Source organism: Colletes latitarsis, chromosome 5 (assembly GCF_051014445.1).
Source record: "Colletes latitarsis isolate SP2378_abdomen chromosome 5, iyColLati1, whole genome shotgun sequence".
In the NCBI taxonomy this organism is placed as follows: domain Eukaryota; kingdom Metazoa; phylum Arthropoda; class Insecta; order Hymenoptera; family Colletidae; genus Colletes; species Colletes latitarsis.
The window spans coordinates 32,178,968-32,198,222 of NC_135138.1; the positions used below are offsets into that span (position 1 = coordinate 32,178,968).

The 19,255-nt window shown below is 38.1% G+C and overlaps 1 protein-coding gene across 2 annotated transcripts in view; it reads left to right on the plus strand.

Moving 5' to 3' along the window:
• Positions 1-19,255, plus strand: part of Nlg3 (Neuroligin 3) — a 372,568-nt gene that overhangs the window by 300,602 nt on the left and 52,711 nt on the right. For both annotated transcript variants that reach the window (XM_076765898.1, XM_076765899.1), the window contains exon 2: positions 9,837-9,995. In XM_076765898.1, the coding sequence (XP_076622013.1) occupies positions 9,837-9,995 (159 nt within the window). The remainder of the gene's footprint in view (positions 1-9,836; positions 9,996-19,255) is intronic.

The window sequence follows — 19,255 nt, forward strand, 5'->3', positions numbered from 1 at the left end:
TAGAGAAATTTCATTTGATCGTTATTATTACACATCATACACTGATCCCTCGTTATTGTTCGCTGGCTCGCGAACGTTATCGAGAGTGGTATTCTAAAATCGTTTAGAAACTAAAGTACATTCGTAACTTTTTTATAAGATGCATGATTTTTGGTCATATTTTTGTCAATATTGTCAGTTTCGTGGTTTCAGCCCTGATGGTAGAATAGTCTACAAGAACACACTGTGTTCGAGCAATAATACCTTTGAACAGTAGGCTGTTGCAGACCAGTCGGGATAACAGTTCGGATAAAGAAGGTTCTACTGTAGTTAGAAACGGTGGTGCACGCGGAACAGTTTCAGATTGTTTCCGCGATAACGGTGGCCACCCTCCGCTCGGACTTACAACCGAACACGCAGTTAGCATGCTAAGCAGTATTACATCGTGTTAGTCCAGTTTATATCGCGTAATATTCCCGCAGTTACATTGTAGGTGCGCAGCCTGCTCGGCGGAAAGGACGCACCGGTGAAAACGCGACTTGCGGCCTGCATACGAGGCCCGATTGTTGCAGAGTTATGGGGATGAAACAGTGACGGAGTTGGATAGTTTGGCGCCCGGTGATAAAGTCGAAAGTTACCTCGTTTGGAATCGTTACTGCGATTTTGTACCTACAACGAGGTAAATTTGACTCTGACGCGAAAAAGTGATCAACCTTGTTATTATTGGCTGGTCCCTGGTACTAACAGAAACTACGATAGTTTGGAACATCCACTAATTTTCCGAATATTTACAGACGTACCGTGGTGGTAACGAAATGTCAGAATTTTGTGTTCCAAATTGAGGAAAATGAATTTTTGTCTTGTATCGTCAAACGGATTAAAAATAATGAAATTGCATTTGAGGCTATTTACTTTTTGACCTATAAAGAAGGTATTACAATCGAGAAACAAGTAGAATGTTTGTACACACGTGTGCGTCTGTTAATATGTGTTTAAATGGTCGAACTATATTTCATTGAAACTTTATATTTAGATTTTATAGATAGCCGCGATATTTGATCAAATTTTGACAGTTTAACAAAAAGATTATAAAACAAAAGTACATTGATATCAAGTGATGGATTTAGTGCAGTAAAAAGTACCTTCACACGTACCTTTTTTTCATCAAAAGCCCAGAGTCACATTGTTTTTTTTAGATAGCACCATATATTCTTTTTTCAGTAGTGTGATATCGTGTATCATTTTAATTTATCTACGAGTTGCAACAACAAATTGGCAAGTTTTGTGATAGTAACAAAAATTGTCAAGGAAATACAAGGAAAATAGGAATCAGATAATTGAAATGGTATTTAGCAATATATAATTCAATCGATTTCTGTTAAATAACAGAAAAATGTACGAAGCTGCATAAAATACACAAATTGGTTTTCATTTTTATGGTAAGAGGAGACTTTCGAAAGTTTTTTGCGCGCCAATAAATTTTTCACTCGATGCCAATGAAAATTTGTATAAAAACCGGTTCAAATATCGTAGCGATCGATTCGAGGCTCCAATTGTATAAAAATGAAACATAACTGGAATATATGTGTTCGTAAGAAATGAAGTGCAGTCGAAAATGGTGTTATAAATATAAATCTCTATACAGATCTGACTAAAATTTTCTACGAAATCAAACTTTAACTTTAGACAGTCGTAAACTACATACGTAACTTAAAATTTGAGAATTGTTTTAGTTCCATAGTGAAAGGTCCTGTCAAGTGAAAGTATTAATCGTTTATTGTATAAATAAATTCTACGTCGTTGTCGAAGTGGCGAGCAACTCATAAAAAGGCACGTTCCGCAGAGATTCAAGATTGAAATCGCGAGACAACGATTTCGAGATTTATGAAATTCAATTCGAAAGTTATAAAAGTTCGTCGCCATCATCCGTACGTGCATCGTTGCAACGGGGGCCCTTATCTTGTCCAGCAACCCTCCAAGGAGGGGCTGGCTCGTATAGACGAATCTTAAAATGGCGCTGAAGCTCGAAACGTCGTCACGTTCGGTGCTTTCGGTACATCGTAAAGAATGACCCCTTCCTTAACGATGTCCTTTCCACTTCGTGTTATTCGCACCGCGATATGAGTTCGTAAATAGGGGATTGGTTTGGACGTTCGAAGTACATTCGTCAGATTTGTGTGACTTTTTTTTTTAAACAACTAACTGCTATAGATAAATGAATTTTGAAAGACATTGAATTATTCGATAAGACACGATAGAAATAACTAATAAACTTCGTTTCACTTTGTAGACGTTGGCACTATCACAACCTAGGTGTATCGTTTTTATTTTTTCGAGTTCTTGTCATTTTTCTTTTAGCCTTCTGCTTTGAAAATCAAGGTCTATAGCATTGACATAACTCAGAGACACGACGAATGATGGAAGTATTTATTTGTTTTGACTTTCTTCCGAAAGTCGAGCTCAGTCATACATAAGTACCAAGCATTGACGATCGTAGAGAACTTTTCCGTATTTCTCATACGTTTTCCTTCGACAGGAACGTTGGAAAGGAACGAGGTCACTTGGAAGCACTCATAAAGAAGTAAAACAGGCACTATGTTTCTTTTTTTTCATTTTTCTGTCTGTTTTGCTCGCAAACTTACGGTTAAAATTAATTCAGCGAATCGGGAGTATCGATCAAGCATCTAAAATTGGTCCATAAATAAATATCAATCGTTCGATATATGTTCCTTGATACAGTATTACACGTATCGTGAAAAACTGTTTATTTGTTTGATATCGAAATTTATGAGAAGTGCTGTATGAACATTTTTTACCTTTATATTTTCAGTTAACTCGGTTCAGTAAAACTCGTGGAAAAAGTTTCGAATAAATCGCAGATTTTCAATAACTTCGAGTATCAGTTACTCGCCTAATAACTTCGAGATCCTGAAAGTTATTTTATACATCGTATTCTGAGAAATTTCATATGGCATTAAGCGAGGGAAGTTGACGTTGCATATCGAAATTAACTTCTGCTCTCGCGGAAGCATGAAAATTCGCTTGAATATATCTCCGACGTTCTTTACCTTTCCTACTTTCAGACGCGCCCTTTTAAGAAAATTTTCCCAAAGATACATCTCCCGTCTTATCAAGAAACACGATCTCAAATGAAGTTCGTAAAACTTTGAAGAGAACCAGAGGGAAACGTTCCTTTTATTCCCTGCAAACTCATCCTTCCAGAGACGACAGCTTTTGTTTTCAGACACCTCCGAAGAATACTATGAACCACTTTCCCCTTCTATTAGCTACAGAACTTCCGAGAAACATTTAAATACAGCCTAAATATAACTAATACTGAACGAAGAAAGTTTGAAGCAAGTGCAATTAAGAAAATGGTCACCCAAAGTAATTAATCGCTCGATATGACCATTCTCTGCAAAAGGACCGAGATAATCAAATATGAAACCATTAATTAAATGAAGTACTTGGTGTACAATCCTTTAAATTTAAAAAAATTGCATTCCAATTTCTTGATTTTAAACCACCCTGAGAGCCCCAACGATCTACGCCAGGAAGACGTGATTCTTAAACATATATTTACTGCAAGCGATATAACAGTAAAAAACAATTACTTAAAACTGTATAAAAAACATAAATGTATGACTAAAATGTAGTTAAATAAGTTACAAAACGGAGTGACAGTATTGGACGTAGAATTTGTTTGAAAAAAAATTTACGAAGATTGCTAAATCCCGCAACTCTCGCAACGATCCCTCGAGGTTTGATCGTCAGTTTCGAACGTTGAGGGCGAATTAACGGTGTTGATCTTCGCGATCGAAAGATATCGCCGGTTTGTCTGAGACACGCGAAGCGATATCGTCGACCAGAGACGCGGAAATAAAGTGATTCGACGGTAGCATCACGGCGTCGGTGGGTTGACGGGGTGGGTGGTTACGTACTTCTCGTTTACCATCTGCGATCAAACTGCGGAGCGCGCGGCTTTATGAATATGTAAAGTCCGTTAGAGGCGTTTCCCAGCACACGAAACTGTTTGCACATCGTATCAAATATTGACAGTGCTCGGGCAAATTTATTCACCGGCTGAAATAATGTATCGTGCACGCCCGATAAAATCGAATGTCCCGCGCCTTAACGTCGCCCGGAGCCGTCGCATCGGGCGCGCTGAATTTATCATCGTCGATCGCCGTAGCCGAAAATATCGATCGTGCAAATTTGCCCTCAGATTAAATTCCTTCCAGCATCGATCCAACGTCGCGGGCGTGCGTCCCGCGATAACGCTCCTTGATCCCTAACTTCTGTCTCTCGTCGGATAGTCCCTGTTGACGACCGATGTTGCTGGAGGATCTCAGTAATCTTCCGTTCAAATTGCATAACAGAATATACGATGAAAATTTTCGTTCCCCAACGAACAAATCCATAATTAGAAAAATCCATCGTAACCGTTCCAATCGAAGGTAATCGGGAATAAATAAATGTTTCTTCCTAGTATTCGAACCGCAAATTCGATCGATTTACTATTTTTCTATTTAGTAATAAAATAAATTCTGTTCTTTTATTTATAAAAATTTCTGTAAACCTTATGAGTAAAATGCAGGAATAATGTATTGAATTTGCATGTTATTCAATTTTATGGATCATAGTTGACTTTTATTTTTTCTTTGGTGCATTTAAACTTTACTCCGTGTAGATCGTTTTGTTAATTTTAGGTAAGTGTAGTGGGTTAAGTCACTATTCCGTTTAAGAAAAGTCATTCATGACTGTAAGTTAGGATTTAATAATACTCCAGAACAATATCTCGGAATATTTATATGCTAAGACCCTCCAGGGAAGTATATTATAAAAATTTTTGCATTTTATCAACTTTCTTTATCAGAATTAAACTATTTTATGAGACATGAACCTTTAGTGTCTATTACTTTCACAATTGAACGCTCTGAAATCATTGAATAAAAACTTTAATAAACTCTTTTCACTGGCTAGTTATAATCTCATTTTTTTATTTCTCAACTTTATTCGCCACATTGAAAAAGATAATACGTGTTCAAGTAATATAAAAAACCTTCCTCTTCCATAAATTGTCTGTAATAGGTACATAGAAAGACGATAAAATATTAATTTTAATACGAACTAGAGAAACGAAGATTTTCGTCGAAATAAACAATGATATTACAAAACGTGGAATTTCTTTCGTAGGAGTTATTTAATTGATAAAAGAATTCGTTCTGTCGTTTTTCTTCGGCCAAGGTAAAGATGGAAAAAGTACTCTGGAAAGGATGTTCTCGTTTTCCATAAACTGGCTGTACAATAGGGACGCGAAATAAATGGCGTAAAAAGCGTGGCTTCTCTTCGAGTCCAATAAAACGCAAGACAAAATTGGTAAAGGACATATTTTCTAAAAAGCCTCGCAGTCCGTTCTGCAAAATATTTCGAGGGCGTGCACGGGGCTCACGGTCGACCATGCTGTGTGAAGTGTTGCCCCCGAGAAACACGACGAAATAAAGGGAAACAGCGGGAGCGATTTTAAGGGGAAAGACAACCAAAACGGGAAAACTAGATCAAAGGTAAGCTCGAGTAACAGGAGAACCCGAAAGAAGACTCAAATAAAAGTTCATGTCCAACGAATATAATTGAGAAATGACCAGCTACAAACGCGACAGTAGTCGCTTGTACTTCATAAAAAGTTATTATTATTCGCTAGACGAGTCGACAGTCTTTTCCAGCAATAGTACATTTCTTTTTAGTTCTCCCTGCAGAATCAATATTTTTAATGTGATACCTCTGAAAAATATTTTTTTTGCTGCTTGCTAAAGTGAAACGAAATCAAGGAGAATTTTTTTCTAATATTACAATATGATCTTACTCCGGAGCAAAGTATTTTTCCAGTATTACTTCCCTTATATCTGTGTTTATCTTTAAAATATACATTCTCCAGTTCTCGTTCGTATTCTGGTCTTTTCGCTTTTTCGCGAGCACACTTTACTTTCTTTAACTATCTCCTTTTCTTTCTTATTGTTGCCTGTAACCACGCTCGTTTCATCCGACTCTTTTAATTTTCCCTCGGTGCTGCAATCGTCGAGAGATAATTCTAAAAGTAAATCGAATGGCATCGTATGAACAGTATTGCTCACATAGTCGATGGTAACGCGTGATTTGTTGAATTATGACCAACGCCGCTACCAGCCGCAGCGATCATGCTCACGTGTGTTCCGACCCCGTATTAGCATACTAAATCTGATTGACGTATTCTGCTCGTATCCATGGGCGCCCGTTTTAATTACCTTGAACGCGATACGTCGCGTATAGTCAGATAATGTTTCGCGGGCAGCGTTTCGAAGAATTCGATCGGTTGACCGGATCATCGGAAAGCTCTTCAAATTCAATGGGTGGAAATTGGACTCGAAACCGGGGAATAACGATTATTAACGTCCGACGAAATAGACTTTCGATCAAGTGGTATCCTCGAAGCTTTGGGCGTCTTCGAAGCAAACAACCTCCCATTTATCAAGGGCCATAGAGTTTCTCAAGCTTTTCAAATTGCAACCTAAATTGCATAATAGGCAACCGTTCGCGATCCACCGTAAAGTTTGTTACAAAAATATTCGAATTTAAATACGAACACTTGAAATCGATATAGCTTGAAACATAAATCGAACTTAAAAATATAAAAGATAACTTCGATTTTAGACAATTGTAAACTACACAAATTAAAATTTGTCTCAATAATTAACCGCACTAAAATTCGTGAATTCGAATTTATTTCCTTCAACATTTCAGCACACGAATTAATTGTCTTAGTTCCAAACTGTGATGACGGGGCGGTTAGCAGACTGTAAATTATAGTGAGGGTGTAAACACTCGTTGGCCTACTTTTCACGGATGAACAATAGCTTCATCAGAAAGATGCATAGTACTTAGAAAAGATAATATACTTGTTGCTATAAAAATTTCATTGGTGCTCTAGACGCTCCAATTGACGATCAATATGTTGATTTCTCGCGTTACATTAGTCGAAGTTAAATTTTAAACAGTAGTTAAAGCCTGTCTATTTTCTGTTTCAATGGATTCTGCGTTAAAATCGGTGTCGCTATGCCGGTCAATAACACGATACGCAATTTAGCTGCTTACGTGTGCTTTAACGAGAGTTCGCGAAGTACACTGGCGGACCTTTAATGTTTTCAGAGGTTCGGCCATTAAATCGAAACGACCGGGCTAATGCTCTTGTTTTTACTACGAACAAAAGGGCCCGTGACACGACGTACCGTTTAGTTCGCGGGACACTTTCATTCGACCACGATGGCTTGCAAAATGCATTTCACGTTAGTGAAGGCGCGATGGAATCTACTTACATATATTACCGATGAAAATGTATGAATACCTTTCAAATATCTAGCTTTAAAAGCAAAAGCAATGTGAATAACTCGAACACCTATTTTTATTAATACATTAATACAAAACAGAAAGAAATATACTTCTTCGAATTGACACATGTTATAGTTTCCTGAGAAATAAATCTTAAATATCCTCAAACTTTTCCGACTCATATATGCAGTAGGTTCACAATAGAAATACGAATCTATCGTTCCATCTCTGTCTTATTTCAAATATAAATGGTTCCTATTCGAGAGGATGCAATAAAGATTCTTGAAGAATGGCAGCATATAAAATGGGCCATTCTGTATCTCCTCCTAACTGTGATTCTAACACAGTATAATTTTTAAAAAATAGTAAATTAATATTGCCAATCTTTATGATACTATTATGATACATTAACTAACCAGTATCAATATTTCTGAAGATAGAATCGACACTAAATTTTTATTAATATCGCATGTCTTCAAGCCATCTTAGAATTTAATAAAAATTGCAGACTCTGCCTCGACGGTAAAATATTAATTTATTCCGTTGGAAAGTTTAATTTTCTATCGTGCTCAGTTTGCGGTAGCGTTTAATGCATATTCTAACGTTCCATAGAGCGAATATTCCTGCGGGTACGATCTACCGAAGAATTTTTTATTGTCACTGCATTTTAAAGATTTCCAATCATACGGAAAGTATTTAACGTCAAACTCAGCCAGCGTAAAACGTAGCTGACCCGTAAAGCCTCGAGGGTTTTTAAATTCATACGTGCATTGTCCACCGAAATATCGTACATCGAGACATAGCCAGTTGCGCGGTCAGGAATCGATATCGCGTTCTATCGACGCGGACCGATCATCGAGCACAATTTTCTTCCCCCGTTCGGTCGTATTGAATTCTTCAAATTTTTAAATCGCGCTTTATAAACTTTTTGCTGGTCGTGAAATGTCACGAATATTCAAAAGACGATTCGTGATCAATTATAATCCATTTTTGTCTGTACACTGTTTCACTGTGGACTGAGAACGGTATGATACGAAGCTGAAGATTATCGTGACGTTTGCTGTATAATATAAAATAAAATATTTTATTCCATTACTTTATTTCCATTGCAAAATTACAGAGATTTAAGTCATGTTTCTCGATTTAATTCAGGAAAAGTGTTGACAAAGTGTTGAGACGCATGTGAAAATTATACTGGCGTCCAAATAGTTTCGTAACAGACTGAGATTATAGCAGTGTTGTTTAGTGTTTGGAAAAGTTGCGTTTCATCAAGTTCCCGCCGCGAGAATGATTGGAGCAATAAAAGTAAATCCGCGTAGATTGGAAAAACTGAAACAGAAACGATGCTTCCTTCCGTCGTATTTGAAAGGGGTCTTATTAAAAACATTGGCGACTGGAAAGCGGCATCGCTAAATGCTTCTCAGTCTCGGAACCCGCCGTAAGCACCCTTAATGACCAGTCATGGAAGTGGCGCATAAAGAGAGGCACTCTGCTAAAGAGAAAAATCAAAGAGGCTTAATGACCAGTAGTGTTACAATACCGCCTTTCTGCTTTGAATTTCCGACAGAGCCCCGAATAATTAATCGATGCTCATGGGTCGATGAATCAACGTTCGCAGAAACGAGGAATCGAAACTGGCGAGCAAAACCTGACCAATGGTGAAATATTATTACATCTGTTTTCCATATACAGAAATATTTGCTTGGCCAAATTCCAGTGTGAGAAACAAAAATATTCAATAATTCAATGGTGTAATTGTCGTTTTATAACTTTCCAAGTGACGTTAAAAGTGCTTAAAAATTTATAAATATCGAGGTACGTTCGTTCAACTTTTTTTATACGGCAAACGCGTTCCGCGGGAATTCATACAAAATATTCTATTTCCATGGCAAACGCGAAAAACAATCGGTATGAATAAATACAGCAAGCCAGTTTTCGACCTCCACGTGTTAAAAAGTTCGCTATAACTTTTAAATTAGGCTTAAACTTATACTGAATCATGCGAGTCATTTCCATAGACAAAGGTTTCGAGTTCCTCTCAAGCAACTGCGAACGATAAAAAGAAAATTGAAATTCAATAAAAATAACATTACTTTGATTTTAGTTTCTTTTCATAGAACATGTAGCCGTAGTTTTATCGCCTAACTCGGGGTTATCTTTTACAAAGCTACAAATACACGGGGCTTAAAATGGACGTGTTGTTGCTAGTATTGAGCACGCGAAGTTGTTTATTCGTTATCTGGTGTGCGCGAACAGAGGAGATGGGGGTAACCAGCGACAGTTTATTATCGAATGGACGTATTAATTCGTTCTCGTGCCGGATGCTCGTAGTTGGAGCCTCGAACACGCGAGCCTGCTGATAATCCTTTATGGCGCCGTCAAAAAAAACTTTATAGAGCGGCGCCTTTGAAAAATGGCCTTTTAAGGATGCGCGACGTGGAACTATCAAGTGTCAGTGGTACCGATCGATCACCAGATAATTTTATTGATTACAGCTGGCGCGAGGGACGGGGCTGGAAGGAGATACCCGGTGATCGTGTTCGTGCATGGGGAGAGCTACGAATGGAGCAGTGGCAACCCTTACGACGGCAGCGTCCTGGCGAGCTACGGCAGCGTCGTCGTCGTCACCATAAATTACAGACTCGGCATTTTAGGTGAGTTTATTTCCCCGTTGCTGGTCGATCAGCTGCGTGGTCGAGTGTTTTATCAAGTACACAGACCACTCAATTATTATTCCAACCGGTGGACGAATTAATTTTTAATATTAAATATCGCGAATAGTGCATAGAAGTTGACAATCGAAATTTGAATTAAAAGTGTTAAAACTTTCCTTATTCTAAAATCACAAATTAATTCTTCGAAAAGGAAAGTGAACAGAAAAATATTGAGAATTCTGCTTGAAATTATTTGTTGTCGAAGTTCATCGCCCAATCGCGACTTTCGATTTTTGACTCTATTTATATTAAATAACCATCACAGATTTTGTCATTGATGTTTAGTTCGTGTAATTCCATCGAATGTAATAGGAAACAAATAACAAAGAAATGAGAGAATCCGTGTGCAGAAATCTGTTGTGAAAGTTTGGCCGTAGGGCAGTCGCGCCCTGTGCATATAGAAAGTTCCATCAACCCTCTGTCAAGAAATTTCGCAGACCGCGCTCGACAGTGTCAATTACCACGCTAGGTAGGTGGAAAACCGTCTCAAAGCGAGGTTCAATGAAGAAAATCCTATTTCGTGTCTCAGCCATCTCCTCGCGAGCAACAGACAATGTCTAAGTAGGGGTGGAATTAATTTTGATCCCTTGACGAACGCGAGCGAGTTAAACTTTATCACCCAGTTTCGGGATACTCGGCTCCCCAGCTGGGAACGGCACAGAAGCCGATCGTTAGCGCTGCGAACGCTCCCTTAATTCCTTGCGTAGAGAACTTGGGTTGGAGGGGGTGCGAACGCAGCTAGAACCTTCACCGATGAGACGAGCATAGTCATTAGCGCGGCGACTGTGTATCTCGCCGGAGTCAGGTGAAACTAGTTACTCGTTCCTAGTTTGCTGTTCCTCCCCTCTGGCTGGAAAGCGAAAAACAGCCCCAACCGAGGGAGGCTGTAATATTGCTCACGAAATTATTCGACCGCATATTCAACCCTTTACGTTCGGACATGAACACGGAACTTTTATTCCGTGTTTCCGCGACTGGATTTCTCGTTGGTCAAGGTTTTGAAAACGTCTTTGCCTTCTGTGCACCCCTGAGGCGTAAATATTATAGATTTCAATTGAATTCGCGAGGGTAGAATTCCAATTTTTTTCCATAATTTTCCACGAAAGTAAAAGGTTGAATCTCGACAAAGACTGATCACTTTTTCGAATAATTAACGATCGAGGAGCAAAAATTAATGTAATTTTTCGTGTTCGATCTCCATATTATCGACGTTCAAAGAAAAGGGTAGAGTGTTTGGCTGCAACGTCACACGGAAGGGATTGAAAGTTCCAGCAGGGTTGCCAAGCAACCAGGGTAGCCAAATCTAATAGGAAACTCATTACGGCCAGGTCGTCCGTTTCGCCAAACTAAATTCTTGACTCTGCCTCTGCTTCCGTGACAATGGCTGACGCTGTTCTCGTGTCTAGTCTAGCAACGCACGTGACCGGTTGGCCAGTCAGCTGCTTCGAACGATGATGTGAACGTAGTCAAATTGAAACGAACGATGCTAAAATTTCAAAATTTTCTAGTCGTTTTTCGAATTTAATCCCGAAACTCTAATTTTTATAGCAAATACTTTTGCAACGAAATATTAGAAATAAACTTCGAATTGTTCTGGTTAATTAAATTTATGAGAACATTCTTACAGCAGGAAATAGTTTCGATATGTTAGTTTTGCCACCTGCAATGTCCTCTAGAAAATGAAAATGTATGTTCAGGATCGATAATGACATATCTGGTCGAATCGAATGTTTAATTAAAATTATACGTAGACAGATGAAACATTGATACTAATATTAATACACAAAATAATATTGTAATTGAAACCATTAATATATTTAATACCATTAATATTTGATCGTAAAGGTAGATTTCAATTTATTAATGATATACATGGTGTTCGCGAAATGAGATATTGAAGGGATGTGTTCTTCCATGTCTAATAGTGCTGAGAGCTCCGTCAAGGACCGGATATGTATTTCTGAAAATAAAGGAAACGTTACCTGAACCGTACGGAAATTAATCGCGATTTTACGTGGAACCAATTGTCAAACGGAGGTTTAACTTCTTGTAATCAGGGAGCTCTGAGAACAGCGAGTAAAATGCAGAGGGAAATGCGGGAAATCGAGCGGTTTGGGAACGCGCAGATGAACTACCTCCTTCCGTCTTTCAGGTTATTAGGGAAACATTGTTCTGCGGGATTCGATCATCTAGGAAATGTCTTCCGGAGACTTCTTAATATATTTGAATTTCTTAGCCACAGATATAACATTCAAAATAATTTCGAGTAAACGTAAGATGAACCGCTCAATTTCTCACTGTTCTTTTTAAATGTAATTATTTATTCTGTAGATAATTAAAAACACACGATGAAGAACAGTATCTATTGTTCTGATTAATTATTATCCTTTCTGTTTTCCATCTGGTGCGATTAAACGTACAAACAGAAAATTTTACACGAAAAATGGACGATAAAAAGAACCAACTCGTAGCGATTTATTTACGACGCGTCGTTTATAGATTTACTTGCTCGCTATGAAATATTTAATTCCATCATTCGAATTCCGCTTTTTATTCGACGAAATAACGAATATAAAATTTGGATGTTTTTTACTCGTTTTTCAAAATTTGTATCTAGATGGGAATGAAAAAATTTTACTCTTTATTTTCGGTTTGTTTTTTCATGTAAAATCATCACCTATCCAGTTGTAATATCGATAAAATATCTTGTCGGGTCGTAAAGTAAAATTCCTGTGACGAGGGCATTCAAAATCAGAAACGTTCTGTCGGAATATATGCTTATGCGACTTTTAGTACGAGTTACATCGAATATTCGCTGAATTTTCGCCGTGTATTTTCTCGAGTTTCGTTGCGTTCTAGTTACGTAGCGAATAATCGAAGGGAATTAGGCACTTCGCGGGACCAGATTTCCGTCCTTTAAACATAATTCTCAGAGAAAACACCGGACAGCGAGTAAATCCCGAATTTTTAAGCTTGTTCGCCGTTAATTTTACATGGAAATGAAGCGGAATCCAGTTTCACGATGTCACAAATAAATTTCTCTTTTTTTCCTCCCCGTGTATTTTCCTGCCGTACTTTCGGCCAGCTAAAGTGATGCGGCTGTACGTGTTCCGCGACATGCGGACGATATAACAAGGTTCCGTTTCTTGAATTACATTCCTGCCGTTTTGTACATCAGCGGGATTCTCGTACGCTTAACTCTGAATAATGTCTACGGTCGCGAAAACTCGGTGGCTCGGTCATTTAAACTTTTGACAGAAATCCCGAATACTACGTAACACGTTGTTTCGCCGTATTCGCTTTTCTAAATTAATTACCGAACAAAATATACTTTAGAATTTCCGAGGCGGCGAGAATTTATTATTAAAAATTTTAAACGTCACAAAAGAGCAAAATTTATCAGCAAGAACGCTCGTACAATTCCTGTATATTTTTCGTTTTTTTTTAGGTAACTGATTTACAGACAGCGATAACAAGCTCGCTTAAAAAATTCTATGAAATTTTTATACGAATCTTGATGTAAAACTGCGTAACATCAAGTGCATCAAATCGTATAAAAACTATGTTATGGACGTGTCGTCTTATTTTTACGTTCCCTTTTGTTTAGGAAGTCAAATGCTCTCGATTCTCATACAATTTATGACTAAAATATTTGACAAATATGTTAGCTCGAGGTGTAAAAGATTCCTTCGAAACGATTTTTAAATTTCAAATTACCGCTTTGAAATCTAGTTTATCGCGCGCGATAGATCGTAAATTATTGCCACCGCAGCGTGTATCGTGTAACGATAAAATTACATTCGATTCGAGAACGAATTTCTTTACACCCTCCGAAAACGGAAGACCAATCGGAACCGCCAGTTATCCTTTGACCGATAAATTGGTTCACAGAGGTGGCAGAAAGTCACGGGGAACAGGAACAAAAAAAAAAAAAAAAGAAGAAACAGGATCAATGAACGGGAGGGGCTGGACCGAGGGGGCGAAAAATATCGAAATTTGATTCCATCGTTACTCCACTCAAACGGAAGGGGCTCGGTTTTGGGAAGCACGTACTTCCCGCGGTCGCAATTTTCGCCGTTCATTTTTCTCGTTTTTACTTTAGCCGGGCAAAAGTGACGCGGTGCTTTGTGCCGAACGAAGAGTGTCGAGGCCGCGGGAAGGGAGGGGGAATGGCGATATCCAGTCGCAACTGTGCACGCCCATGTACCGGAAAATTTAAATCAACGAGTAACGTTCAGCAGTTCCATTGTAACGAGAAGAATAGGGGACACGGAAGCGCAGCACGACAGATACTCCGGAGGTTGAATATCAAATGGGATATGACCGTTGGTGGTTTATTTCCATTCCAGTTTCGCGCGTGTTTCCCCCTCCACGATGACGTCTAACCCCACCACTCGCGATCCACGACCTGCTCCGCCTGCTTCCTCGTCTTTCATCGAAATTAGATAATTTTCGTAGATCTGTCGAATAAAAATTGCCACCATTTCATTCTGTAATATCTTTTGCTTGTAAAAGGAAGTCGTAAAATACGTTGGTTTTGGAAATTTTAGTGAGAACAAGGTTGAACGTTCACTCCAAATTGCGTGCTAATCGGTGAATTAGAACTTAAAATATCGTTATTTGGAAAAGTGTAGTTTCGGAAAATCGCATTTAATATTTTCGAGATCGTATATATTGATTCTGTTGGTGCCCTCAAAGAGCATGAGTTTAAAACTTGGCGAGGGAGAGGATAAAAAGCGATGGAGTGGCCGTTTGATGACCTTGGCCGACCACTATTTTCCGCTCGAACTGTTCGGTTCGCGATAAAAAAGCTAACAGTATCTATTCAGTATTCTATGTGACCGCAGATTTCTTCGTTATTTTAGTATTTTTTTTTTTTTGGCGATGCATTTGCGTGACGCGATTGCGTGTGTTGAGAGTGTTTGGACCCGTTGGCCACGATAGCGGCCGGAAAAAATTGCGAACGCGATGTTATCGCCAATGTTTTATGCGTGCGAGCAACTGGAGCGAAAGTCGACGTCGGAAGTGTAATTAGGAGTTCTCCAGATCGTCTCGATCGCGAGTAGATCAATCCAGTCAGTCGTAACTCGTCCCGCAACATTCGAGATCAAGAATAAAAGTGACTTTAGAAAGGATTCGAGGTGAAAAACGTTTCTCGATGTTTGTATAATCCCACAGAGTTTGTGAAAGCGATTTAATTGTGTTGAATTATACAGGATGTTCGGCCAACTCTGGGAAAAATTTTAATGGAAGATTCTAGAGGCCAAAATAAGACGAAAATCAAGAATACCAATTTGTTGATGGAGGCTTTGTTAAAAAGTTATTAATGTTTAAAGTTCCGCCAGTACTGAATTTTTTTTCTCGAAAATGCGCAGGATTTCGGAGGTATGTCTATTCACCAAAAATGATTGTAATCGACCCTTGCAACCGAAAATAATTTTTCTAGAACGATTTGAATTTTTTTTTTCGTCGACATAATATAAGCACCTACCCCCTGTCGATTTTTCTTAAATATTCGTTCTTGATTTTTAGTAATTTTGTTTGACTTCCCACAGAAAAGTTGTCTAATACTTTTTTGTATGTATTCATGGGCTCTACATCCTCCCAAAATTTCATTGGAATATATTCACTATTGTAGGAATTATGGCTGTTTGGAAATTGGACCATTCTTATGGGGGTTTTCTCACTTTACGGGGTCAAGGAGCAACTTCCTCAATATTGTTAGAATTTCTACATATTCTCCACCAAAATACGCGTAGTTTGCTTTTTTAAACATTAAAATCGTCCAATCCGTTCAGGAGTTATGATGTTTTAAAGATTTGTATGAAATTTCAGTGAAACATATCGATGGTATGGTCAGACATTACATTTTCGGTAAGGAATTTTTTTCTCGAAACTGCGTAAGATTTCGAGGGTATGTCTAATGACCAAAAATGCTTGTAATTAACCCCTGCAACCAAAAATAATTTTTTTAGAATGATTTGAAATTTCTTAATTTCTACGAAAAATTTAGATATCTATTCGAATTTTTTTCTCGAAAGTGAGTAGGATTTCGGGGGTATGTCTATTCACCAAAAATGATTGTAATTGCCCCCCGCAATCGGAAATAATTTTTTCAGAATGATTTGAAATTTTTTAACGAAGCCTCGATGGAAATATTGATATTCTTAATTTTCGTCTTATTTTGGCCTCTAGAATCTCCCATTAAAATTTTTCCCAGAACATATTTGTATAGAACATACATTTGTACACATACATTTGTATAGAACATTCGATTTATTTAACTCTTACTTCTATATTAACATCGTTATAAACTATCCAGAGATAATTGTTCTTTGTTAACGGAGCAATTGAAGTCGAAGGAATTTCTTCTGTAATAAACCAAACGAGTTTATTGGTAAACCAAGTTGCGCAAAATTATCTTGGAGATTCCGCGCTGTGCAAATATGGCGAGCTGAGCGTGACGTTGGAGCTGCTGGAACGAAACGGTTGACGGGCAGAGCGTGCTGTTGGAGAGCAACGGGTTAATCTTTCTTAGTTTGCATTACTTAACGGATACCGTGCATCGACTCGTCGCGCGGAATCGAAGGGAACAAAATTTCCGAACGAAAAGCCACGAATACGTCCGGTAATATGTCTGTAAGGACCATCAATCACGCGTAATTCCGAAGCGAACGGGAACCCTAGAAAATTGCAGGGCAATATATTATCTCGGAAAATTGAGAATCGCGCATGCATATTCAGCATGCATTGTTTAGAGCGTAAGCGTTGCTTTAAACCTCGTTTTCATCGATCATCGTGGAGTGCGCCGAAATTGAGCATGACGGGTTCAATGTACAGGAGACTGACAAACGACGGACAATTTATTAATAACATTTTCCCACTGGAAAGTAAACGATGCGTTTCACGCTTTTTAAAGCCGCGTTAATTACACGAACCATTTTCCCCCCAACAATATATTTGCTAGAGACGCTTTCTGGTATTTCTAGAAAAGGTTTACTTCGGCTTACGTTGTGAATTATGGCACGTTGCTTTGAAAACGTATACGCCGAACGTCCAACGTTGACGAACTGTTTTATTCTGTTTTCTTTTTCGGTGTTCGTTTCCCGTACCTTTTATAATCCTTTCGTTTTGCAACAGTTTAACTGTCGCAGAAAGCAACCTACTCGCTGTCGCGGTCAGAGGGAAGAAACCTTTTTTAATATATACATTTGTACACGCGTGGACCTTTAAAATTTCGAATTAAACGCTTAAGGGCTTGTGTTACGATCCCGAGTCGGAACACCGAAGAGATTTGCGTTGGAATCCTGTAGCAGTTTCTCTATATCCTAGCTCAGGGTTTCCCAAAGTACACGTACCACCCAGAACCGTGTACCGTGATAAATCAAGCGAGCTAACAAACTTCTAAAGCAGAGTGGTAAGCGGTCGAAGAAGTTTGGGAACCCCTGTTCTACATCGTAAATCGTACATTATACGTGCAGAGTTATTCTAGCAACTGGGCCAGCCTATAGTTCCGAGTTAAGTTTAAAAGAAGTCGTAGAAGAAAATTTACTTATTTAATCGTATCGTTATCGTATAAATTTTAACTTCACGTTTCTCTAATAATTACTCCACTTTATATTTTACTATTAATTGTGGATATATTCTGTCGCGAAAAATATTTCCCAAAAAGAGTTAAATAAACGTTACCCTGGGTTCAGAGCCTTCAAAGTGCACAGTAAAATATTATAATAGGAACATATATATAATTACGTTCCATTCTCGTACTGTTGACAAATTAGAAAAATTGCACGCTCCTCTTTCGTTAAAAACCACAGTAATGAAAAAAAAGGCTGAGCTAATTCGACAAAGGGGAGTTCATTTTCGAAAAGTTCGAAATCGAGCCGCGTGCGGAACAAAAGAATTCATTTCGTGCCGGCCGGGCAGCCGGCTAATTGGCATAATTAATTTATCGACGATCCTACGAACGGAAAAATCGTTGCACGTATCGCGTTTCGTTCTCTCGCGACTTCTTTCAGCGACCATTTCAACGAAATTAAATGTAAATTTCTATATTGTTCGCAGCAATTTCTCGTAATGGCGTCGTCGCTTGTGCAGATACTTTCGAATTCTTCGGTGCTTTCACACACGTACGCCTCGAGCCCGCGTTAACTTCTTGCCGTTCAATTTAATGTCGAATAATTCGTCGAACGTATACTGTTTAATTTTATTTAGATTTGTTCGTAACAAAGAATTTTGTTTTATGAATACTTCGTAAATGTAAAAGTGTATTGAATTTAATATACAGGGTGCTCGGCCAAAAAAAATATTAATGGGAGATTCTAGAGGCTAAAATAAGACGAAAATCAAGAATAATAGTTTGTCGATGGAGGCTTCGTTAAAAAGTTATTAACGTTCGAAGTTCCGCCCGTACTGAATTTTTTTCTAGAAAGTGGGTAGGATTTCGGGGATAGGTCTATTGACCAAAAGTGATTGTAATGGACCCCCACAATTAAAAATAATTTTTTCAGAACGATTTGAAACACGTAAAATTTCAGGGAAATCGTTCATTCATGATCAGACATTATATTTTCGGTAACGAATTTTTTTCTCGAAACTGGGTAGGATTTCGGGGGTATGTGTATTCACCAAAAATTATTATAATTGACCCCTGCAACTAAAAATAATTTTTTTAGTACGATTTGAAATTTTTTAATTTTGTCGAAAAATTTCATCACCTTCTCGTATTTTTTTCTCGAAAGCGGGTAGGATTTCGAGGGTATGTCTAATGACCAAAAATTATTGTAATTGACCCTTGCAACGGAAAATAATTTTTCTGTGAAGGATTTAAAATTTTTTAATAACTCTTTAACAAAGCCTTAATCCACAAATTGATATTCTTGATTTTCGTCTTATTTTGGTCTCTAGAATCTCCCATTCAAATTTATCCCAAGGTTGGCCGAGCACCCTGTATAAGACTTCTAATCAAGAACTTGTTACGAGTCAGACTCACCATTGTACGACAAGGGGTTAAATATGGTGTTATTATATTTTGTAATATTTTGAAAATATATTAGCCATGAAAAAATTCGTTGTGAGGCTTATTAAATTAATTTGAGTACAATTAGGAATAAATGGAAAGGAAATATTAGCCGTGAGAAATGGTACATTTTAAAAATTTTCTGACCGGTTGGAATCAGGCAATTTATTCGCCGTCGTCG